The sequence below is a fragment of the Cyrtonyx montezumae genome, unplaced genomic scaffold (assembly GCF_038088225.1).
Source record: "Cyrtonyx montezumae isolate F1298 unplaced genomic scaffold, pur_monq_1.0 scaffold_25, whole genome shotgun sequence".
Classification (NCBI taxonomy): domain Eukaryota; kingdom Metazoa; phylum Chordata; class Aves; order Galliformes; family Odontophoridae; genus Cyrtonyx; species Cyrtonyx montezumae.
The window spans coordinates 14,667,095-14,690,129 of record NW_027071992.1 but is presented as its reverse complement, the minus strand read 5'-3'; the positions used below and the strand labels follow the sequence as shown (position 1 = coordinate 14,690,129).

At 55.6% G+C, this 23,035-nt stretch overlaps 1 protein-coding gene across 3 annotated transcripts in view; it reads left to right on the top strand.

The window, feature by feature from the left end:
• Positions 1-23,035, top strand: part of TLN1 (talin 1) — a 30,791-nt gene that overhangs the window by 3,897 nt on the left and 3,859 nt on the right. For 2 of the 3 annotated variants that reach the window (XM_065740029.1, XM_065740028.1), the window contains exons 3-51: positions 2,228-2,325; positions 2,448-2,577; positions 2,664-2,816; positions 2,945-3,087; positions 3,253-3,380; positions 3,639-3,699; positions 3,920-4,024; positions 4,567-4,722; positions 4,900-5,001; positions 5,181-5,257; positions 5,419-5,599; positions 5,748-5,861; positions 6,135-6,243; positions 6,990-7,198; positions 7,303-7,401; positions 7,589-7,639; positions 9,092-9,259; positions 9,416-9,710; positions 9,905-10,071; positions 10,188-10,316; positions 10,463-10,576; positions 10,929-11,042; positions 11,126-11,260; positions 11,351-11,479; positions 11,574-11,676; positions 11,754-11,962; positions 12,049-12,168; positions 12,308-12,505; positions 12,730-12,869; positions 13,204-13,297; positions 13,446-13,535; positions 13,734-13,856; positions 13,960-14,103; positions 14,211-14,372; positions 14,471-14,611; positions 14,716-14,897; positions 15,236-15,368; positions 15,728-15,829; positions 15,957-16,127; positions 16,279-16,428; positions 16,750-16,851; positions 16,998-17,117; positions 17,236-17,382; positions 18,280-18,446; positions 18,702-18,885; positions 19,141-19,266; positions 19,532-19,648; positions 19,728-19,913; positions 20,022-20,129. In XM_065740029.1, coding sequence (XP_065596101.1) covers positions 2,228-2,325; positions 2,448-2,577; positions 2,664-2,816; positions 2,945-3,087; positions 3,253-3,380; positions 3,639-3,699; positions 3,920-4,024; positions 4,567-4,722; positions 4,900-5,001; positions 5,181-5,257; positions 5,419-5,599; positions 5,748-5,861; positions 6,135-6,243; positions 6,990-7,198; positions 7,303-7,401; positions 7,589-7,639; positions 9,092-9,259; positions 9,416-9,710; positions 9,905-10,071; positions 10,188-10,316; positions 10,463-10,576; positions 10,929-11,042; positions 11,126-11,260; positions 11,351-11,479; positions 11,574-11,676; positions 11,754-11,962; positions 12,049-12,168; positions 12,308-12,505; positions 12,730-12,869; positions 13,204-13,297; positions 13,446-13,535; positions 13,734-13,856; positions 13,960-14,103; positions 14,211-14,372; positions 14,471-14,611; positions 14,716-14,897; positions 15,236-15,368; positions 15,728-15,829; positions 15,957-16,127; positions 16,279-16,428; positions 16,750-16,851; positions 16,998-17,117; positions 17,236-17,382; positions 18,280-18,446; positions 18,702-18,885; positions 19,141-19,266; positions 19,532-19,648; positions 19,728-19,913; positions 20,022-20,129 — 6,686 coding nt within the window. The remainder of the gene's footprint in view (positions 1-2,227; positions 2,326-2,447; positions 2,578-2,663; positions 2,817-2,944; positions 3,088-3,252; positions 3,381-3,638; positions 3,700-3,919; positions 4,025-4,566; positions 4,723-4,899; positions 5,002-5,180; positions 5,258-5,418; positions 5,600-5,747; positions 5,862-6,134; positions 6,244-6,989; positions 7,199-7,302; positions 7,402-7,588; positions 7,640-9,091; positions 9,260-9,415; positions 9,711-9,904; positions 10,072-10,187; positions 10,317-10,462; positions 10,577-10,928; positions 11,043-11,125; positions 11,261-11,350; positions 11,480-11,573; positions 11,677-11,753; positions 11,963-12,048; positions 12,169-12,307; positions 12,506-12,729; positions 12,870-13,203; positions 13,298-13,445; positions 13,536-13,733; positions 13,857-13,959; positions 14,104-14,210; positions 14,373-14,470; positions 14,612-14,715; positions 14,898-15,235; positions 15,369-15,727; positions 15,830-15,956; positions 16,128-16,278; positions 16,429-16,749; positions 16,852-16,997; positions 17,118-17,235; positions 17,383-18,279; positions 18,447-18,701; positions 18,886-19,140; positions 19,267-19,531; positions 19,649-19,727; positions 19,914-20,021; positions 20,130-23,035) is intronic. The other variant, XM_065740031.1, reaches the window with a different exon arrangement.

Here is a 23,035-nt window from a genome sequence, read left to right as displayed (position 1 = left end):
GGGACCTCTGGAGATCATGTGGTCCAACCCCTTGCTAAGCAAATTTCCTGTGGTAGACCTTCCATAGCATGGAAGGGCAGTGGTCCCTCTCTGCAGCAACTGTAGGGGGTTGCTCTGATAGAGCTGTTTCTAGCAAGCTTTGGTTCTAGCAATGTGGACAGGCTCCCAGATGTGAAGGCAGTTCTCAGGTGCCCAGAACTGCACAAAAATATATCTCCAAGAGGAGCAGACTTCACCTGAGCCCATGGTCAGTCACTTGGTAAGGTCACTTGCTTGAAAATAAGTAATACATGAGAACAGGCAGTCCCTGCAGCCCAACAAGTGCTGACCTTCATCTGCTCTAGGCTAGCCTTAGAAAAATTCCTCCCCAGAGCCCAGGAAGAATTATGGGGATTTGGAGGGGGGGTAGGAAAAATGCATTGGAAGTGAAATGTGTGTCCATCTCTGCGAGCCCTTTCCCTGCCTCTCATCTCCTCTCTCCTACATGCCTGCACAAAGCTGGCCAAGGCTCAGTGGGCTCCAGCAGCGGGTGTTCCTGCACCATATAAGTTAACTTTTCCTTTCTTGGGGAACATATAGCCCTCCCCGGCAGCCTTCCTTGGGGCCGTGACGTGCTGCTGCAGTGCTGAGCTTTGTCAGCTCTAATATCTCCCTGCTGCCGTCAGACTCAAAATTAAGCGGGTGACAAAGCACCTCGGGACACTGAACCATGTCCTAGTGGTTCCCGAGGATGGCACCCCCAGCTCCAGGGGCAGGAGGAGGAGTGTGGAGGGGGGGGGGGGGGAAGGCAGCGACATCTGGGAGCAGCAGATTCCTGGCGCAGCAGAGGAAATGCCTTCTCGCTCTGCACAACCGTGGCTTTCGGTTTCGGAGGGGGACGGGTGTTTACGCAGGATCCGCAGCCATTGCATTTCCTGCCCCTGGGTCCGTGCCAGGCTGCTCATAAAGCACAAACAGAGAGCCTTAAAGGGAGCTGCTCGGCCCCAGCACTGCCCACTGCCCTCTGCTCTGCCAGCAGCAGCTCGAGCTCAACCCTGCTGCAAAGGGTTCTGTGGGTCCCCGCACTCGGGTTGCAATCCTGGGAACACCGAAGGCAGTTCTCCAACTTGCATGCTTTTACCTCATCCCTCCATCAGAGCTCACCATTTTCTTGTGATTCTCTTTGTTGCCCTTGCCCAGTGACATTTGTGGGTCCCTTTCAGAGCTGTCCTGCTCTTCTTCCAGGACGCTGTTACAGCTCCATCTGATCACACCCTGCCCTTCTTTCCCAGCAAAGCCCCCTGAGCCTGATTTCCTGCCCCATGGAGGAGTCTCGAGTGCTGGGACAGGTGTTGCCCAGTTCCCTGCCTTTTGCTTGGGTTTTGTGGCTGAATACTGTGAATACTGCACACTGTGCTGAGCTCAGGCTCTGCTCTTGCCCTGCCCCAGGAAGTGCCTCTCCTGTCCTGTGCAGGGTTCTGAGTGAGCTGCGTGGTTCTCAGTATTTCAGAGTGAGCCTCTTAGAATTGGCTTTAGAAAAAGCTTGCTTTTCCAAAAGCTAACAGAGGGCAGCCTCACTGGTTCCCCAGCATGAGCTGGGCAGGCGTGGGGCAGTTCAGGAATGTCCCCCTCCCTGCCTGCTTACACAACCAGAGGCTGCTGGCAGGGAGCAGAAGGGCTTTTCCCAGGGCAGCACTTCTCGCAGCAGCAGTGCTAGGACTGTCCCTGGGCAGCAGCAGACCCACCCAAGCAGGCAGGATTGGAGAACAACAAAGTTCTGCGCAAGTTCACCTTGTAAACCTCTATCACATCCTTCTTCAGTTCCTTGCAGTGAGCAGCTGCCCCTCCTGGTTTATCACTTTTGCTGCTCTCTTGGTGTGTTTGCAAATGCTGCCTCATTCCCTGCACCCTTCCTGGCAACGCTCAGAATTTATAATCATGTTTTGGCTGTTATGTTTTGCATCAGACGTTTTAGAGAGCTGTCAGCTACTGCTCCAAGCTCATCCATCAACTGTGACTGCCACTTCCCAGTTAGCACTGTGTGGGCATGCCTCAGATGAGTTTTTCTGCAGGCAAACAGATGTAAAACACCCACCTTGCAGTTTGTTTGCCAGCTTTTTGCCCACTCAGGCTTTCCTTGGTCTCATGAGTGCTGCAATCAATTCCAGCAGCATGAAGGGGTGCTGCTGTCACATACACGTCCCAGTGGCCCCATCCAACTCAGGCAGAATCTTTCTGTGTTTTCCAGCTAATGATTTCGGGCTGTTCCTCTCGGATGAAGACCCAAAGAAGGGGATCTGGCTGGAGGCTGGGAAGGCACTGGACTACTACATGCTTCGCAATGGGGTAGGCATCCAGCCAGCACTGTGTGTGCCCAGAGGTCCTGCTGGGGAGGTGGGAGTCAGGGGGATATGGTGTGATATGCCTGGTGCTGCTGGCTGCTGCAGTTGTGCTGATTGTACCTGCAGGATACTATGGAGTACAAGAAGAAGCAGCGGCCCCTGAAGATCCGCATGCTGGATGGCACTGTGAAAACGGTTATGGTTGATGACTCCAAAACTGTCACAGACATGCTGATGACAATATGCGCCCGAATTGGTGAGAGGAGGGGTGGCAAGGTGGGGAAGAGAGGTATGTAGGGTGTCAGGGGAGCAGCATCGGCTCAGTGCTTTGTGCTTCTGCAGGCATCACCAACTATGACGAGTACTCACTGGTTCGGGAGATCATGGAGGAGAAGAAGGAGGAGGTCACCGGCACCCTCAAGAAGGACAAGACTCTGCTGCGGGATGAGAAGAAGATGGAGAAACTCAAGCAGAAGTTGCACACTGATGACGAGTGTACGTGGTGGCAAGCTGTGGGGACGGAGCCATCCCATGCTGGGGTGGTGGGATTGGCAGCAGGGCCACCTGCCTGTATGTCTGTCCCTGTCTGTCTGTCCCTGCTCACACTCTGCCATCACCTGCAGTGAACTGGCTGGACCACGGCCGGACCCTGCGTGAACAAGGCATTGATGACAATGAGACGCTACTGCTGCGGCGAAAGTTCTTCTACTCTGATCAGAATGTGGACTCACGAGATCCCGTGCAGCTCAACCTGCTCTATGTGCAGGTACAACACTGCTGCCCTGTGACAACCCATCAGGTGTTTGCTCAGGAGCAGCCATGAGGGCATTTTGGATGCCCGGTGCCGGCATTAGCTCCTCATTGCCGGCGTAGATCCCACCAGATGTGGAAGGGAGCAGGGCGGACCCCAGTGTCTTCTCTTCTCATTTAGGCACGTGATGACATCCTTAACGGTTCCCACCCCGTCTCATTTGACAAAGCATGCGAGTTTGCTGGCTACCAGTGCCAGATCCAGTTTGGGTCGCACAACGAGCAGAAGCACAAGCCTGGCTTTCTTGAGTGAGTGTCCCAGGGTGTCCTCTTGCGCATGTGCCGAGTTCTGTCCCCCAGGGCATCATCATCCCAGAGGGTGGCTCCAAGGTTTTGGGTCCTGGAGTTGTCATTAGTTGCAGTGACCTCTCCCACATCCTTCCTGTTCCCAAAAACACTGCACCAGTAGGGTTTTGTCCAAGGCTCTGTGCTGGGCGTCTTCATAGGAGAACACAGATGCTGGCTTTGGGCTGTGCTGCGGGAGCTGATTTTGCTGTCTCTTGGCAGGCTGAAGGACTTCCTGCCCAAGGAGTATATAAAGCAGAAAGGGGAACGCAAAATCTTTATGGTAAGTGCAAGGCCCTGCTGAGATCAGGCTTGTCACTGCTCCTTGCTAAAGGATTTGGCAGCTTTTGTCCCAGCACATCACAGCCTTGCAGATGAGGAAGAGGAGCAGGGTTCCAGGGCGTCAGAGGGTGGGAAACAGAATTCTGGTAGGGCAGGGGGAGAGGCTCTGGAGGTGGTGGCAGCAACATGGTTCCTGACCTGATGTTCTCTGGTGATTATAGGCCCACAAGAACTGTGGGAACATGAGCGAAATCGAGGCCAAAGTTCGCTACGTGAAGCTGGCCCGCTCCCTCAAGACCTATGGAGTCTCCTTCTTCCTAGTCAAGGTAGAGCAGAAGCTCTCCAGCCCTGCCTCTCCTACTGTTTGGCTGAGTTTTACTTTTCAGTATCTCTCCATCTTTCCCATCTCAACCCTGCACATAACTCTCAGTTCACATTGCTCTATTGCCCTGTATCGCTGCTATCAGTCTGCCCTTCTTCGAATCGTAGAATCACTGAGGTTGGAGAAGATCACTAAGATCATCTAGTCCAACCATTTACTCATCCCCACTGTGCCCACTAACCATATCCTTCAGTGCTACATCTCCATGATTCATGGACACCCCCAGGGACGGTGACTCCACCACCTCCATGAGCAGCCTGTGCCTCACCACTGTTTTTGAGAAGAATCTCCTTTGGTGCAACCTAGGGCCAATTTAAGGCCTTTGTGGCTTTTCATCTGTGCTGCCCTCCCATTTGGTTCATCCTTTCCCCATGTCCTTCTTGAGCCCTGCGTTGTGATTGCCACACCTGGAATTGTGGCCCTAGCGATGCTTGCTGGCCACACTGCTCTTGGATCAGCCCCCAACCCCTTTATCATGTCCTGCAGGAGAAGATGAAGGGGAAGAACAAGCTGGTGCCACGTCTGCTGGGGATCACCAAGGAGTGCGTGATGCGTGTGGATGAGAAAACCAAGGAAGTGATTCAGGAGTGGAGCCTGACCAACATCAAGCGCTGGGCAGCCTCCCCCAAGAGCTTCACCTTGGTAGGAGTGTGCTCCAGCTCTCACCCCTCCATGTCCTTCTCCCTGCCTCTCCTGGCCCTAAGATCCGGCAGGCAGTGGCTGGCACAGCACTGGCCATGGTGCTTAGTGCATACCAGAGGGGCTCAGGATGTGCGCCAGCATCCTACCCTGGTGCAACCCTGTGTTGTGCCCTTGTAGGATTTTGGAGATTACCAGGATGGCTACTACTCGGTGCAGACAACAGAGGGGGAGCAGATCGCCCAGCTTATTGCTGGCTACATTGACATCATCCTGAAAAAGGCAAGTGCAGGGAAAGGCAGCCTGCTCTTCTGGGAGAGATGCACAGTGCTCCTTGGGCTCATGGTGCTGCTGGGGACAAATGGGGACATCCCATGGGCTTGGCAGTTTTCCAGCCTGGGCAGCAGCAGGTAGGCTGTAAGGTGTGCAGTGACCAATGCATTTTCTCTTGGCCTCAACAGAAAAAGAGCAAAGACCACTTCGGTCTGGAGGGAGATGAGGAGTCCACCATGCTGGAAGACTCGGTGTCTCCAAAGAAGTAAGTCTGTCAGGAGCAAGGCTGCTGCCAAGTGGTGTACCACGACTCACCCCCTGGCATCCCCTGGGCATCCTTCAGCTTTCAGGGCAGCACTGTGTGGAGCAGCCAGAATGCTGGTCCAGGGAGAAGGTTCTCGCTGCTGCTATTTCTCTTTGTTCCAGGTCAACTGTCGTGCAGCAGCAGTTTAACTGTGTGGGCAAGGCAGAGCTGGGCTCAGTTGCGCTGCCGGCCATCATGCGCACGGGTGCTGGGGGGCCAGAGAACTTCCAGGTGGGAACAATGCCTCAGGCCCAGCTCCAAATCACCAGTGGCCAGATGCACCGAGGGCACATGCCTCCTCTGGTAGGTGCTTCTAGGATGCACAGGGGGCTCATGCTGACATCCTTCTGGCATGGCATAGCATTCTGCTGTGGGGAGCAGGGGCTCTGCAATCAGCACCTGCCTAGAGCACTGTCCCAAGCAGCCCCTTCACTCTGTTCTTGCCTTGTAGACTTCAGCACAACAGGCGCTGACAGGCACCATCAACTCCAGCATGCAAGCTGTGAACGCAGCGCAGGCCACGCTGGATGACTTTGAGACCTTGCCACCCCTTGGGCAGGATGCTGTGAGTGTCTGGGGGGAAGGGGTGCCTGGGGCTAGAAATTTGCTGGTGGGGTGAGTGAGGCAAGGAGAAGTGTCAGCAGCTCACAGAAGGATCTGCTGCCTGCAGAATGAATGTGGGACACTTGGTCTTGGGGCTTCTTCTGTGTTTGCAGCTTTAGGACATGCTGGGGAGTTGTCGGTGGTGGCAGCTCTTCATTTATCATTGTCTCCTTGCTCTTACATCTACTGCAGCTCCCACCACCTACACTTACTGACCCTCTTCTCCCCATTTCAGGCTTCCAAAGCCTGGCGCAAAAACAAGATGGATGAGTCCAAGCATGAGATCCACTCCCAGGTGGATGCTATCACTGCTGGCACAGCTTCAGTGGTCAACCTCACTGCAGGTAGGGCATCAGCGGAGCATCTCTCAACAGAAGGCTTTGGTCTCTCATGTCCAGCCTTTGGCCTTCCAGTACTTAAAGGGAGTGTATTTATGGGAGGGAAATATGGGAGGACAGTGATATGACAAGGAGGAATGGCTTTAAACTGAAAGAGAGGAGATTTACATTGGATGTCAGGGAAATTCTTCACTTAGAGGGTGGTAAGGCACTGGCACTACTGCCCAGAGAGCTGTGGTGCATCCCTGGAGGCACTCAAGGCCAGGTTGGATGAGGCCCTGGGCAGCCTGAGCTGTTGTGGGACAACCACATGGATGTGAATGCTCTGAACCACATGGCAGGAGAATAGAATTGAGTGGGCTTTAAGGTCACTTCCAACCCAACCCATTCTGTTATTTTATGAAGGTTGAGGTTCCTGCCCTCCTGGAGGGAGGCAGGCTGGCTTAGCCAGTGCTGAGTCCAGAGTGCTTCTGCTGTGCCTGGAGAGATCCCACAGTGCCTGTAGATCCCCCAGCATCACTGCTCCTCATCCTTCCCCTTCTGAGTTCACCTGTCCTCTAAGCCAGGAGTACGTTTGTCTTCTCTCAGCTGTAGTTGCAGACACAAGTGTGCTCTAGCTCTCCTGTGCTGACGCAGAAGCCAGGGAGCTTCTCATGGATCGCACTCATTTCAGGCACATCTAGTCCAGGCACAGGGTCGAGTGCTTCTGATGTTTCTCCAAGCACCCCCACATCCCTGTCTTTTCTGTGCAGGAGATCCAGCAGACACTGACTACACAGCTGTGGGCTGCGCTGTCACCACCATATCTTCCAACCTGACCGAGATGTCCAAGGGCGTGAAGCTGCTGGCTGCTCTGATGGAGGACGAGGGAGGGAATGGGCGGCAGCTCCTGCAGGCAGCCAAGAACTTGGCCAGCGCCGTCTCGGACTTGCTGAAGACAGCACAGCCTGCCAGCGCTGAGGTGCGAGGGAGCAGGAAGGACTGGGGGGCCCTAGGGTGGAGCCATGGGAACCGCTTGGTGCAGGGCCTGCCCGAAACCTGATGTTTTTGCCTCTTTTCTTGCAGCCCCGCCAGAATCTCCTGCAGGCTGCTGGCCTTGTGGGCCAGACAAGCGGAGAGCTGCTGCAGCAGATTGGGGAAAGCGACACTGACCCTCGGTTCCAGGTGAGCAGCTCTGGTTATGCATGGGGACTTGGAAAAACCTTCTGCCCTGCTCAGGAGCCCCAGGAGCCCGTGCTGAAGCTTGGCCAGTGTACAGTGACTATGCCTGGGGAGCAGGCAGGCCAATTCCTATCCCTGCCCTTAGAGCCGCTGTCATGTAATGCCTCTTATCTTGTGGATTCCCATGTAGATGCCCGAAAGCCGACATGCTTGGATCCCGTCCTCCTCAGACCCAAAGACGGTAAAAAGGGGCTGTAGGCATGGCTTGGTGGTATCCACCCCTCTTGGATGACAGGGCTATTCCTCTGGGGACAATCAGCTGAACTCCTTGGAGATGGGCTCTGGTGGAAAATCTGCTTTTCTCGTGATCAGTTCTCAGAAGTCCATGCACTCGGGTCAGTGCCCTGGCTGCCACCTTGTGCCTGCAATGCCCAGCTGCCCAGAGCAGGGAACTGGGACAGCTGAAGCCCAGTGGTTGTTGTTTTTGCTGAGCTGAGCACTTGCCGTGCTGGTTTCCTGGAACTGCTGCTCCCAGCACAGCGGAGGCAGCAGAGGAAACCAGACCTAGTGTGGACCAAAATGCACTCCAGAAGGGAGAGGTTTCTGCTCACTGCAGCCACATGGCCTCAGTATGATCAGCAAAGCCTGGAGAGAACACCGAGGAGAGTAGAGCAGAGTAGAGCAGAGCAGCTAGCGAGGGGATGCAGCGAGACAGAGACAGTATGTACAGGAGGAGCTCGGGGGCAGCTCCTTCCTGGGGGCCCCCATTGCAGACCAGGCAATCCTGCATGCAACTAGCACAGGGCAGTTTTAGAAATCTTGGGATGATGTGTAGCCTGCACCCCCACAACCAGACCCGAGTGTATTTGCTTCCTTCCTCTGGGTTCTTCATACAGGGTGGCTGCTTCTTTGCCTCAGGCAGCTGCTGTGCTTTTGGGAACTGTGGGCTCCTGAGCTTGGTGCATGTGCTCTCCAGACTGCTGCCATGTCTGACAGGATGATGGACAAGCAGGAGTGGCTTTGGCTTGCAGTAGGTGTGGGGACGCAATGATGTTGCTTGGTGGCCAGAGGCTTTGCTGTAGCAGGGTGTGGCTTTAGGGCTAACTCGAGAGCCTGGTGGTGGTGTGTTTGCCTTGTTTATGCGCTTGCAAGAATGCCCTCGGAAGACAGAGGCCTGGCAGCAGCTCAGCTGCTGCCTGCAATGGGAGGGTGCTGTGCGCAGTGCACCTTGCCCAGGCTCCGTGCCCCAGGCACTTCTGGTGGCAGCCAGCAGCATGGCATGAGGGCGAACCCTGATGGCTGCGGTGAGCTGGGCGTCCTGCCAGGAAGATCCTGCTGTGTGCTGCAGGGCCTCCTGGCAGCATGGGGCCTCACTGCAGGTTCTGACTGGGATGATCAGAGATGCTGCGTGGGTTGTCCCTGTGACAACATCATCATGGGTGGTGCTGCTAAGCTGCTCCAGGCGGTGATTTTGGCTGTGGCAGTATCCTGGTGCTGGGAGATGCTGCAGCACCCAGCTATAGGAATGGGCTGGAGGTGTTGCCAGCCACACACCAGGAGTTCGGCGCAAGGCAGGGGTGGAGGAAAGGCCCCCTGATCTCATGTTTCCCTGCTGAATATTTCACGAGAGCCGTGCAGGCGGCCATGTCTGGCTCTGTGGTGGCTCCAGGGCTGACCCTCTCCGTCCCCCCAGGACATGCTGATGCAGCTGGCCAAGGCTGTGGCCAGTGCCGCTGCTGCGCTGGTGCTGAAGGCCAAGAACGTGGCTCAGAAAACAGAAGACTCAGCCCTGCAGACGCAGGTGATTGCAGCCGCCACACAGTGTGCCCTGTCCACCTCCCAGCTGGTGGCCTGCACCAAGGTAAGCACCAACCCTCACCCTGGTGCTAGAAATCTGTTTCCTCTGACCCAAGTTCTTTGGGGGTCAGGGACAGCAGTCATCTGGGTCATGGGATGCCGGTTGGAGTGCAGGAGCTGCAGGGTGGCAGCGCTGCCCAGCTTTTTTCCTGCCCTGCAGGTGGTGGCTCCCACCATCAGCTCCCCGGTGTGCCAGGAGCAGCTGATCGAGGCTGGCAAGCTGGTGGCCAAGTCGGCAGAGGGCTGTGTGGAGGCCTCCAAGGCAGCCACCAGCGATGACCAGCTGCTGAAGCAGGTGGGGGCGGCAGCCACCGCCGTCACCCAAGCCCTCAACGACCTGCTGCAGCACATCAAGCAGCACGCCACGGGCGGGCAGCCCATCGGGCGCTACGACCAGGCCACCGACACCATCCTCAACGTCACTGAGAACATATTCAGCTCCATGGGCGATGCAGGTGAGAGCGAGTGGCTGGTGGCAACTGGAGATGGTGAGCTTGAGGGGTCACGGTGAGATAAAGCAGACCCTGGAGTTGTGCCTTGCTGGGGTGCTCGTGCTTAGAGTTTGCACCAAAGATAGGCTGGTGCAGCAAAGCAGCAAGTCAGGGTAGCTGTTGGGACTTGCTGACAGCCACCCTTCCTTCCTTCCTAGGGGAAATGGTGCGACAGGCTCGTATTCTGGCCCAGGCCACTTCCGATCTCGTCAACGCCATCAAAGCTGATGCAGAGGGAGAGACAGACCTGGAGAACTCACGCAAGCTGCTGAGTGCAGCCAAAATCCTGGCTGATGCCACCGCCAAGATGGTGGAGGCTGCAAAGGTTGGTGGCAGGCGGGACGAGCCACTGGAGCGAGGGGCATAACACAGCGACCTCTGGCAGGATGACAGAGGAACTGGGGGGTCATGCCAGGTATAATGGATCTCTGCTTTGTCCAGGGGGCTGCTGCCCACCCTGACAGCGAAGAGCAGCAGCAGCGGCTGCGGGAGGCAGCAGAGGGGCTGCGCATGGCCACCAATGCTGCGGCTCAGAACGCCATCAAGAAGAAACTGGTGCACAAGCTGGAGGTGAGGCTGTGATTTGTGCTACGGTGGGGAAAGAGGGGCGGAGTTTGAGCAGAAGTGTAGTAGGGAGCTGGACCTCAGCCAGTGGCAGAGGTCTCGTGTGCTGTGTGTTGGGCTCCCCATGGCTGACTTGTGCTCTCCCCTGGCAGCACGCGGCCAAGCAGGCAGCCGCCTCCGCCACCCAGACCATCGCCGCCGCACAGCACGCTGCTGCCTCCAACAAGAACCCTGCTGCACAACAGCAGCTGGTGCAGAGCTGCAAGGTGAGGGCCGTGGGGACAAAGGCTGGGTTTCTGCAGGGCTTAGGCAAAATGGTGAGAAGAGCTGCTGTGAGAAAGAGACCTTAAAGCCCCCAGTTCCAACCCCCACCAGATCAGGCTGCCTAGGGCTTCATCAAACCCAGCGTGAGCATCTCCAGCGATGAGGCATCCACAACTGCTCCTTGTCCTGCCACTGCACTGTCTCATAAAGTCACCAGTGGTCAAACCTGCATGTGGCTGAGCTGCCAGTGGTGAGGAGGGCAGCTGCTGCCCTCAGAGCCTGAACAGCCGCAGCCATCAGGGTGCCCATGCAGTCCATGTCCCCTGCAGTGACCCTGCTCTCTTCCGGTCACAGGTGGTGGCAGACCAGATCCCCATGCTGGTGCAGGGCGTGCGAGGAAGCCAGTCACAGCCAGACAGCCCCAGCGCCCAGCTGGCACTCATCGCTGCCAGCCAGAACTTCCTACAGGTACCAGCAAAGCTGCTGCTGGATGCAGGCAGCAAGACAGCTGCATGCCATGCTGTGTCTCAACTCCCTTTCCCTTTTGACAGCCCGGTGGCAAGATGGTTGCTGCGGCCAAGGCCACTGTGCCCACCATCACTGACCAGGCCTCAGCCATGCAGCTCAGCCAGTGTGCCAAGAACCTGGCTGCGGCCCTGGCCGAGCTCCGCACGGCTGCACAGAAGGTGAGGGGATGGTGGAGGGCAGGTGGGTAGGATGGCCATCCCTGCAGGCTGAGCTCCACATAACGCTGCCCATCCTTCCACCCACTACAGGCACAGGAGGCCTGTGGGCCCCTGGAGATCGACTCGGCACTGGGCCTGGTGCAGAGCCTGGAGAGGGACCTGCAGGAGGCCAAGGCGGCTGCCAGGGATGGCAAGCTGAAGCCGCTGCCGGGAGAGACGGTGAGGACATGTGGGGCAGTGGGCATGGAGGCCTGGGTGAGGCCAAACCCCTTTGTGTGGGTCATGGGGCCTAACCCCTTTGTGTTGTTTGCAGATGGAAAAGTGTGCGCAAGACCTGGGGAACAGCACCAAGGCTGTCACCTCCGCCATTGCTCACCTCCTGGGTGAGGTGGCCCAGGGCAATGAGAACTACACAGGTACCAGCCCTCAGTCCCCAGCCAGGCTGTGGTGCGGGGCCAGGCTCTCACTAACTGACTGCTTCCTCCCATGGCAGGTATCGCTGCCCGGGAGGTGGCCCAGGCCCTGCGCTCTCTCAGCCAGGCCGCCCGCGGCGTGGCAGCCAACAGCTCGGACCCACAGGTGCAGGGTGCCATGCTGGAGTGTGCTAGTGATGTGATGGATAAGGCCAACAACCTTATCGAGGAGGCACGGAAAGCCGTGGCCAAGCCTGGGGACCCTGACAGCCAGCAGCGCCTGGTGCAGGTGGGTCCAGGACCCTGAGTGGCTGTGGGGTTGGGGCTGGCCACCAGGGATGGCTGCTCAACAGGCTCTGCTCACATCTTCTGCAGGTGGCCAAGGCGGTGTCACAGGCTCTGAATCGCTGTGTGAACTGCCTTCCTGGGCAGCGGGACGTGGACGCTGCCATCCGCATGGTGGGAGAGGCCAGCAAGAGGCTGCTCTCAGATTCGGTGAGCTCAGCCTGGGGCTAAGGGGAACTGGGAGGTATTGAGGTGGGCACAGCTGGATACTCTCCCTGCTGTTGGGTGCAGAACACCCATCCGGCTGCCACCAGCTCACTGCAGCTCCTGACACCATCTTTGCCTCCAGTTCCCTCCCAGCAACAAGACCTTCCAGGAGGCGCAGAGCCAGCTGAACCGGGCGGCAGCAGGACTCAACCAGTCTGCCAACGAGCTGGTGCAAGCGTCGCGCGGCACACCCCAGGACCTGGCCAAGTCCTCTGGCAAATTTGGACAGGACTTCAATGAGTTCCTGCAGGCAGGAGTGGAGATGGCCAGCCTGTCTCCGGTGAGCAGACACCCGTTTGGAGAGCCCAGGTTTGGGCAAAATGGCTTGAACGGGGTAGGAAGAGGCTTGGATTGATTCAGCAAGTTCACCATGTTCTTGCTGCTGCCAGCTGGAGGACAAATTAAGCAAAGGGCTCTGACACAGCTTGGAAACCACTGAAGAGACTGAGGGTGGGCAAAGATCTTGCGAACCTGCTGGTGGTGATTCTTATTGGTTCCTTGCAGAACAAAGAAGACCAGGCGCAGGTCGTGTCAAACCTGAAGAGCATCTCCATGTCCTCCAGCAAGCTGCTGCTGGCAGCGAAGGCACTTTCTGCTGACCCCACAGCCCCCAACCTCAAGAGTCAGCTGGCAGCAGCGGCACGGTAGGAAGAACTGCTCACAGTGCATGGAGGGAGGTTGGTCAATGCCAAAGGGTGTGCTGGGCTGCAGAAGTCTCAGTTTAGGCCAGGTGTTTGCCTCTGTGGGACTCAGCTTGTTATGGGGCTATCCTGAGACCATTTATCTAACATAATCCTAACCTGGCTGCTGTCACAGTCTGTGAAAAGAGCGAGACCCTGGGCAGGTAGGAGAGTATCATAACCAGAGCCTCTCCCCAATTGCTGCGCTAAGACCTGTCCTCCAAAGTGTTTGCAATACTGATGGCTCAGGATGGTGAAGCTAACACTGATCCATGTGTATCCCTCCCTTTCCTGGCAGGGCTGTGACTGACAGCATTAACCAGCTGATCACCATGTGCACCCAGCAGGCACCTGGCCAGAAGGAGTGTGACAATGCTCTGAGGGAGCTAGAGGTGAGAAACAGTGACTCAGTGACCCAAGTCCCCTTCTGCCTTGGCTTGGTTGAGTGCTGAGGTGTCTGGTGGGGGGAATGGAGCTGCAAGCATACGGTGGGATGTGAGGAGTGCACCTCTCTCTATGTGACACCTCTGTCTGTTATAGACAGTGAAGGAGCTGTTGGAGAACCCCACCCAGGCTGTCAATGACATGTCCTACTTCAATTGCCTGGACAGCGTCATGGAGAACTCCAAGGTGAGCCAGGAGCAGAGCAGAAGGGTGGAGTTTGGGGAGGGGTAGGGAAGTTTGGGGAAGTATGTGAGGGCAAATGTGACAAACAGAAAGGTGCTTCCTCTCTCAGTTCTCATCTGGTGGTACTCAGTGAGCTCTTGAGTCTGGAGCACTCAGTGCAAATGGAAGGTGGTCTCTAGCTGGTGGCTGTGTATCCTGCAGGTGCTGGGTGAGTCCATGGCTGGCATCTCCCAGAACGCAAAGAACAGCAAGCTGCCTGAGTTCGGAGAGTCCATCAGTGCCGCATCCAAAGCTCTGTGTGGGCTCACAGAAGCAGCAGCCCAGGTGAGATGCATCAGTCCCAGCCTCATGCATCACTCCTGGGGCTGGAAGGTTTCCCCTGCCTCTGCACCTGTGCAGTCCCTCACTGCATCTCTCATGCTCACAGGCTGCCTACCTGGTGGGAGTTTCTGATCCCAACAGTCAGGCTGGACAGCAGGGCTTGGTAGACCCCACTCAGTTTGCCAGAGCTAACCAGGCCATCCAGATGGCCTGCCAAAACCTGGTGGACCCTGCCTGCACGCAGTCCCAGGTGAGTACAAGGTGGACTACTGTGATGGGAATTTTCTTGCCTATAAGGGAGAGCTGGAGGGATGGGGAGATGCTGTGGGTCCTTCCTCACACTGCTGTTCTCTACAGGTACTGTCAGCAGCCACCATTGTGGCAAAGCACACCTCAGCCCTGTGCAACACATGCCGCCTGGCCTCCTCCCGCACCGCCAACCCTGTTGCCAAGCGGCAGTTTGTCCAGTCAGCTAAGGAGGTGGCCAACAGCACTGCCAACCTTGTGAAGACCATCAAGGTGCGGTTCCTGCTGGGGCAGTGAGGTGGAGGTAGGAGAGCACATGGGTTTTAGTATGCTCAGGGGTAGATAACTGCTTGCTCTCTCCTCCACACCAGGCCCTGGATGGTGCCTTCAATGAGGAGAACCGGGAGCGGTGCCGCGCAGCCACAGCTCCTCTTATAGAGGCTGTGGACAACCTGACAGCCTTTGCCTCCAACCCAGAGTTTGCCACCGTTCCTGCCCAGATCAGCCCTGAGGTGTGGTGTTATGGGGGTTGGGAGGGGTGGCCTGGCTATGGTGGGAGCTGCTGCCCACACATGCCAGTCCATCTGTGTCATATAGCCACCATCTCCCTGCACAGGGACGCAGAGCCATGGAGCCCATTGTCATATCTGCCAAGACCATGCTGGAGAGCTCTGCTGGCCTCATTCAGACTGCCCGATCCCTGGCTGTCAACCCCAAGGACCCACCGCAGTGGTCGGTGCTGGCTGGCCACTCTCGTACTGTCTCAGACTCCATCAAGAAACTGATCACCAACATGAGGTGAGAGTGGGCTGGGCCATCTCAGCTAGTCTGGTGTGTGTGTCCAGGGCCCCTTTTCGCTGACCAGTATTGGGTGTGCTCCAAGCATCCTGAGAATGTTTTGACTCATCTTGCTTTCGTTCTCCTTGGCTGTCGCTGTGGGGAAGCAAAGAAGGTGGTGTTACTCTTACCCCTGTTGCAGCACTGAATGGGGTTGGTGGGGCATGTGCTGGGGCAGCAGTGCCTGGCTCCAACAACAGGTTGCTTGGTGAAAGGGGTCCTGCCCCTCACCACACCAGGGGAGGATTGTAGTAAAGGGGTGGCAAGCCTTGCATGGTGCTGATCTGTCTGTCATGCAGGGACAAAGCTCCTGGACAGCGGGAGTGTGATGAGGCAATTGAGGTCCTGAACAGATGCATGCGGGAGGTGGACCAGGCCTCCCTTGCAGCCATCAGCCAGCAGCTGGCTCCCCGAGAAGGTATCTCGCAGGAGGTAAGTAGGGATCTTGCTCCTGGGGGGCAGCATCTTTCCCTGGAATCCCTCTTGTCTTCCTCTGCCTTTACAAAGGGCTTCTGGAGCCCTCCTTGCATCTTTAGCAGGAGTCCTAAATCCACCCAGCCAAGTGCTGTGCAGATAAGCCTAGTTTCAAGCTCTGTGTCCCTGCTGCCTGTCTGGTTCAGTGGGGTGGAGCAGGGCTGTCTGGTCAGACTGCCCCTACATCCAGATCTGATTTAACAGTGCAGCCACCATCTTGGTGTCCTGCTTACCTCAGGCGGGTTAACTCCATCTCGACAGAGCCTGGTGAGACCAGCCCTGCTGCATCTTCATTCAAGGCACTCTCTTTGCAACAGGCTTTGCATAACCAGATGATCACAGCTGTGCAGGAGATCAACAACCTGATAGAGCCTGTGGCCAGTGCAGCACGGGCTGAGGCCTCGCAGCTGGGACACAAGGTAACAAGGGCAGGGATGGGGAGCTGGTGATCAGGAATGAAATGCGTGTCAAGGAGTTGGCACCATGGGGAGAGGCTGAGGTTTGCAGGTGCTGGGACCTGCCAGCACTGACTCTGCTTTTCCCTAGGTGTCCCAGATGGCTCAGTACTTCGAGCCACTCATTTTGGCAGCTATCGGTGCTGCCTCAAAAACACCCAACCACCAGCAGCAGATGAACCTCCTGGACCAGACCAAAACTCTGGCTGAGTCAGCCCTGCAGATGCTGTATACAGCCAAGGAGGCCGGTGGGAACCCCAAGGTGAGCAGGAGGTGAACGTGGTGGCACCGTGAGCATTGGATATGTGTCATGTGTTATACATGCTTGCCTGGCACCAAAACTCAGAACAAGCATGTGGTGTCCGCACTGGAGGGGAACAACTTCCTTCCCTCACACTGACTCCTCTTTGCAGCAAGCAGCCCACACACAAGAGGCTCTGGAGGAGGCTGTGCAGATGATGAAGGAGGCAGTGGAGGACCTGACCACCACTCTCAACGAGGCAGCCAGCGCAGCAGGTGTTGTCGGGGGCATGGTGGACTCTATCACCCAAGCCATCAACCAGGTGAAGGGAAAACAGAGAGGGCTGTGGGAGGGGAGGTGTCAGAGTCAAACTGTGTGGCACTTGGTCATTTCTTGTCTTTGTGGAATGCTAGCACTGAGTCCTGCTTGAGGAGAAGCAAACAGGACATTGCACTTAGGGAGCCAAGGAATCAGGGAGAGATGCTGGAAGTTGTTCAGATCTTCCCCCGAGGAAACTCTGGGGGATGGTCTAGGGGAGGAGCATATGGGGCCCTTGTGGGCAGCACAAATCTCCTGCCATGCTGTAATCAAGAAGGGCCTCAGGACTGGGGCTGGAGCCAAACTTTCCTATTTTTTCTTGTAGCTGGATGAGGGACCAATGGGCGAGCCAGAGGGGACCTTTGTGGACTACCAGACAACAATGGTGAAGACAGCCAAGGCTATTGCAGTGACTGTGCAGGAGATGGTGGGTACAGGAGCCAGTCACTGCTCTCCTGCTTGAGGCAGGAAACACAGTGGTGCTGTGGTCTGACCCAGGCAGGCCACCTGCCACTGCTGCTTGCCTGTCTGACTTCAGGGTCCATCTGAATCCTGCCTTTCTTTCATTGTCAGGTCACCAAGTCCACCACTAACCCAGATGAGCTGGGCATACTGGCCAACCAGCTTACCAATGACTATGGGCAGCTGGCACAACAGGCCAAGCCAGCTGCACTTACTGCTGAAAATGAGGAGGTAAGATGTGTGGCCTGGAGGAGCTGCGTGGGATGATTGGCATTTCCCAATATATATGGATATCTTGGATGTAAGGCTAATGCCCTTGAGGCTATCTCATGTGCATGTTTGCCTGCAGATTGGTTCCCACATCAAGCGCCGGGTGCAGGAGTTGGGCCATGGCTGTGCTGCCCTGGTGACCAAGGCTGGAGCCCTGCAGTGTAGCCCCAGTGATGTCTACACCAAGAAGGAGCTGATAGAGAGTGCACGCAAGGTCTCCGAGAAGGTGAGCAGCCCTGAGGGTCTCAGAGCAGGTAGCAGGAGAGGGGATTCAGGTAGAGGGAGGAGTGCTGAGTAGAACCTCATGCCATCTGGCCACCAGTTTGGGTCCTCCCTTGGTCATCCTGGGCTCTGCCTGCTCTTGGTCATCCTTGCCCTGGCACAACTGGGGTGGAGGAGGGATTCTCTTCCTGGCACCATACAAACTTGTGCTGTGATTGAAGTGTGCAACAGCTGGGTGCTCCCTGCTGAAGTGCTGAGGTACCAAGGAGTATTGGTCCCACCCTCATGGCAGTTCAGGGCTCTGTAAACCAGCCCTTACAGAGATGTGTGTAGCATTTTCTGCATATCTTAATAAGCTTGCAGCTCATGCTGGGTGATGGATCTCCTCTGCACCTTCTGCTGGCATGATGGAAAACCTTGTCCATTTAAAAGCACATGGATTAATAACGGATTAAAACATGGGTTAAAAAATCAGATTGATAAGAGTAGAGCTGCAGTGCTTGTAAGTGAGATTACAGAAGCAAAACAAACACTGATTTGTACTGTTCAGCACATATCAGCATGCTCAGGGCCCCCTGTAGATTCTTCCTTTCCAAGCTTACTTTCCACCAGGAAAACTGCTGTCTTAAGACTGCTTGGCAGAGTGAGGGATTTGGGTTTAGCACTTTGAGAAGGAATGAGGTGTAATGTGTAATAAGGTGCAAGTCTTACTAATTCAGTGGGTTGCAGAGTCCAGTGGCACTTGTAATCCTAAAAGTGAGAGATATGAGATATAAATAAATGGAAGCTAAGAATGGATGCCTATACCATATAATTCCCAGTTCCTCTCTGTGGATTAAAGAGATGCATGGTGGGAGCTGCCTGTGCCTGCCTCTCCAGTCACCCTGCCTGTACCCCACAGGTGTCCCATGTGCTGGCAGCCCTTCAGGCTGGGAACCGTGGGACTCAAGCCTGCATCACTGCAGCCAGTGCAGTCTCTGGCATCATTGCTGACCTCGACACCACCATCATGTTTGCCACAGCAGGAACTCTCAATCGGGAGAACTCGGAAACCTTTGCTGACCACAGGTACCAGGGTACAATACTTTGCTCAGCTGGAGGTGAAGGGGTCAGGCTCTGCCCTGTAAGCTGTGGGCCAGCCCCAGGGAGACCTGCAAGTTCATACTGGCTCTGTTATCACACCTAGTGCATATAGATGGAAGGCAGGGAGCAAGGAACATGCACGCATGCAGAGGGAGGGACACTTGTGTGTCATTCTTTAGCACCTTATGCAAGCACACCTCTGCAGCACTGCCTTCTCTCTGACACTCTTCTTCTCCCCAGGGAGGGCATTTTGAAGACAGCCAAGGCACTGGTAGAGGACACGAAGGTGCTGGTGCAGAATGCCACGGCCAGCCAGGAGAAGCTAGCCCAGGCTGCCCAGTCCTCTGTGTCCACCATCACCCGCCTGGCTGAGGTGGTGAAGCTGGGTGCTGCCAGCCTGGGATCTGAAGACCCAGAGACTCAGGTAGGATGGAGCATCTGGGGTGAATGGAGGGTGCTCATAGTTTGCAGGAAGGAACTAGAGCTGAGGGTGTATGGTCTGGGCTGGACTCAACATGTCCTGAAGAGAGCTGACTGGACTTTGACCCTTGTTAGCCACACTAGCTGAGTTGAACTCCGTGTATATGGTGTATCCTGGAGTGCCCACTTTTTTTATCACTGGGATGCACCACACCAGATTGAGTGTGAACGTAGCCAAGCCTGGACTTGCTCTCCCCAGGTGGTTCTGATCAATGCTGTGAAGGATGTGGCCAAAGCTCTTGGAGACCTGATTGGTTCCACCAAAGCAGCTGCTGGCAAAGCCGGGGATGATCCTGCTGTCTATCAGCTGAAGAACTCTGCCAAGGTATGCAACAGAGAGGAGGAGATGGGGAAAGAGGGCTGGAGAAGGAGCTGGGAAGACTTCTGTGCATGTCTAGGGTCAGGAGGTCAAATGCAAAGCAGCTGGGACAAAGAGGCAGAGAGGCATGTGGAAGGTGGGGCACAGTACACACGAACTGGTGAGAGATCAAAATAAAGTATGAGGAAGGAGCACACGAGGGAGGGATGGGTACTGACAGCATCGTAGAGCTTTTGCAGGGCTTTACCTTGCTCTGTTCTCCCTTCCACAGGTGATGGTCACCAACGTCACTTCCTTGCTGAAGACAGTGAAGGCTGTTGAGGATGAGGCCACGAAGGGGACGCGAGCGCTGGAGGCCACAATAGAGCATATCCGCCAAGAACTGGCGGTGAGCACCACCACAGTGTCACAGCTGACATCCTGCACACCCACTGCCCTGTGCCTCACTCCTGCCTTTCTTCTTGCAGGTCTTCTCCTCCCCAGTGCCTCCTGCCCAGGTTTCGACTCCAGAAGACTTCATCCGAATGACAAAAGGCATCACGATGGCCACGGCCAAAGCTGTGGCTGCTGGCAACTCGTGTCGGCAGGAGGATGTCATCGCTACGGCCAACCTGAGCCGCCGTGCCATTGCTGACATGCTGCATGCCTGCAAGGTGCTGCACGGGTGGGCAGTGGGCGTGGGGCTGGCACAGAGCTGGGGGGACCCTGGCACGAGCCCCAGTGTTCGTGTCTGGGTGCAAATGGCTGTCTCTGGGTTCCAGGAGGCTGCCTACCACCCGGAGGTGAGTGCGGACGTGCGGCAGCGGGCGCTACGCTTTGGCAAGGAGTGTGCTGATGGCTACCTGGAGCTGCTGGAGCACGTGCTGGTGGTGAGTGTCCCCAGCCCCGCGGTTAGCTTAGGCTGCCCTTGGACATCAGGGTGCTCCCCAGATCCCAAGCTACCCCTGAACTCTACAGTTCTCCTCACTGAGGTCTTTTAGCATGTTCACCCTTACTGCCTGTACATGAAGTGCCCAAGGTTAGTGCAGGGTGGAAGATGGCGTCCAGCAGCCAGTGGCACAACAGATCACACTGCCTGTCCTTTGGGTCCTTCATAAAAGAGAGACTTGCCCCTACCTTGGGACTGCACAGCTATTTGTTGCTGTAGAGCTCCAGATTAGTGCTGCCGTGATTGCTTTGACCTGAGCTGGACAGTCAGTTTCAAAATGATCGTTGAGGAGCTGGTGCTGGATTCCTCTGTCATTCCTTGTCTCTATACCTAGCTGAGGCAGGCAGAAAGGTGAGGGGGATGGGAGTGCTGCCTGTAATTACTTACAGAAGCAGATATCAGAGCCATAAACAGTCTTTCAAGAGAAGTATTTGGCTAACAACAGATGGAGATTAACTGGCCATAAACAGATGGAGGCTGGAAATTTGACAACGCAGGAACAGAATCATGAAGCAGCTTCCATTAGAAGTGGTGGGAGGGAGAAACTTCAGCCAGTGCAAAAACAGAGCTCATTAACAGAGCTCACAGAGGAGTGTGAGACAGGCAGTGCATGCAGTGGCAGAGGTGCTGGCTGCAAAGGGCAGCTGCACCCTTTTCATCCAATCTTTCTCCAGCTTAGTCCTCTCAGGTACTTTAGTTGACTGCTTTAAATAGCTGTCTTAACAAGACCAGTGTAGCTCGCATGAAGCAAATAAAAGCTAGATTAACCAAGAGATGGAAAGAAAGGATTTAGTGAGGTGTTTCCAGTGGTTTGCATTCTTGGCAAGATCGTAGATACAGAGTTGACCCTGCTGCAGGGATGTGCAGGGTGCATGCTTTTGGAGCTACTAATAGCCCTGGGCCAGGATCAAGGAAAGTAGCAACCGCACATCAGTTATGCAGCATGGTTTCACTGGGTTGGTTAGAAGGGACTGATAAATCATGCTGTTCAGATTCACCAGATATGAGGTGGTGGAGCTCAGGGAAAGCCAGGCTCTTTGGGGAAGAGAATTGCCAGCAATGGAAGGACAAAAAGGAGGCAGGCAGGAGCCAAGGTCTGGAAACTGAAGGCAGGGAAGTCAAAGGATGGTTGGTTATGCCTGAAGGAGGTAACTACCAGGATACAGTTCCAAGGGGAGCAGTGTTTTTCATGCTCTGTATCTAGATCAAATGTCTTTCTGGAAGATGCTGTAGCCACACATAAGATATCACAGCCAAGACTGACATGCTAGATGACATTCTCTGGCTGACCTGTCGTTAACAGATGATTGGGCTAATGACATACTGTGACAGTGCTCAAGGTCAAACTACTTGCAGAAGCATGCTATTCTGCTGTATTTTGGGAGTAACCTTCCAGCTGCCTTGTGACGCCTCCTGAATATCACATATGCAGTAGATCCAGTGAAATACTCACCAGAGGTACATCTTGGGAAGGTTGTGTCCTCTAGAAGGAGGCCATTTAGCAATTCTAAACATGCCAGCAGAGCAGACAGCAGTCTTAATAATATGTCATTTTGTCCAGATATGCTCCTGAGGGCAAACTGGTCATGGCTATGTGCTGTCAGTTCAGGAGCTGCCATGACTTTGCTGGGATGGCCTCATGCAAGTCCAGAGTTAAGTCAGGAGTACTCCCAGCTTTGGCAGCACTCCAGTCTGTGCGTGCAGGGTCATGTTGGTTGGTGGGCGGTAAGTTCCTGGAAGGCAATGAGCAGAAGGCATGTGGAGGTGCTGACGGGGCAGAGTGCAGTGCTGGTCCCTCCCCATATTAGAGGGGTGTGGGAGGGGAGGTTATGGACAGGATACTGCCTGATACCAACAGGATACAGCAAGACTTGCTGTATGTGTGCTGGGTTGGTCCCTTTGGGAGCCAACGCCTCACAGAGTGTGAACAGGAGTGGTTATAGTTCAAGAAAGAGAATTATTTGACTTGGGATGGAAAATGTGGCTCCCAGCAGAAGCATAAGCAAGCAGCATATTTCACTGGGGAAGGGAAGGAATTCGAACCTCCTCAGGGATGTGGTATTTGGTAACAATAGGTCTCTGCCACCAAAAGCAGAGAAATTCAGTCTGAAAACTGCAGTCAGTCAGTTAAGAGCAGGCAGAAGTAAGGTGCTGCTCTGGGCATGGGTGGTCCCTCCAACCCTGCAGCCTTTGGGTCCAGCCAGCAGAAAATGAGCTGGGGCTGAAATATGAAGTGGTGATGGCAGCTTTCAGGAAGCCTCTGAACCTTCCTTCCCACTTCTCCATCTCACCTCCTTCACCCTTTCCTGAGCACATCCCTATTGCCCGCGTGTCTCTGCTGGGGCATTCACTGCCTTCTTCTCTCTCCTCTCCATCCTCCCGTGTCAGCCGGTGAGTAAGGTGACACTTGGTGTGCCTGACAGTGTCTAACCTCCGCATGAGCCTTGCTGGCGGCATGTCCGCCTGCCCAGCCTGGTGCTGGGGTGATGCTTCACCTGCGTGGTTTGGAGCGGGACCCCACGGTCCTTGCCTGTACTCACTTCTGCTCGAGCTGACGTGTGGCCTCAGGTGTGTTGTGGCGTGTGCATGCCTGTCCCCCAGAGCACCCTCTGCAGGGTGGCTCCTGGAAAGGGGATGTGTGTCCTGCAGGGGTTGGGACCTTGCTCTGTGTTCTCCCCTGCCCAGCTTGTGTTTGCTGATGAGTTTCCAAGGGGAGGATAGCAAGGGAGGAAAGGGTTGTGGAGCTTGGGGTGCTTTGGGGTGGGGAGAGGATCCAGAGGGACAGCCACTGAGTGCTGGAGGGGGTTAAGCTGAGAACCTCGGTGCTGTGAGCTGTCCCAGAAGCTG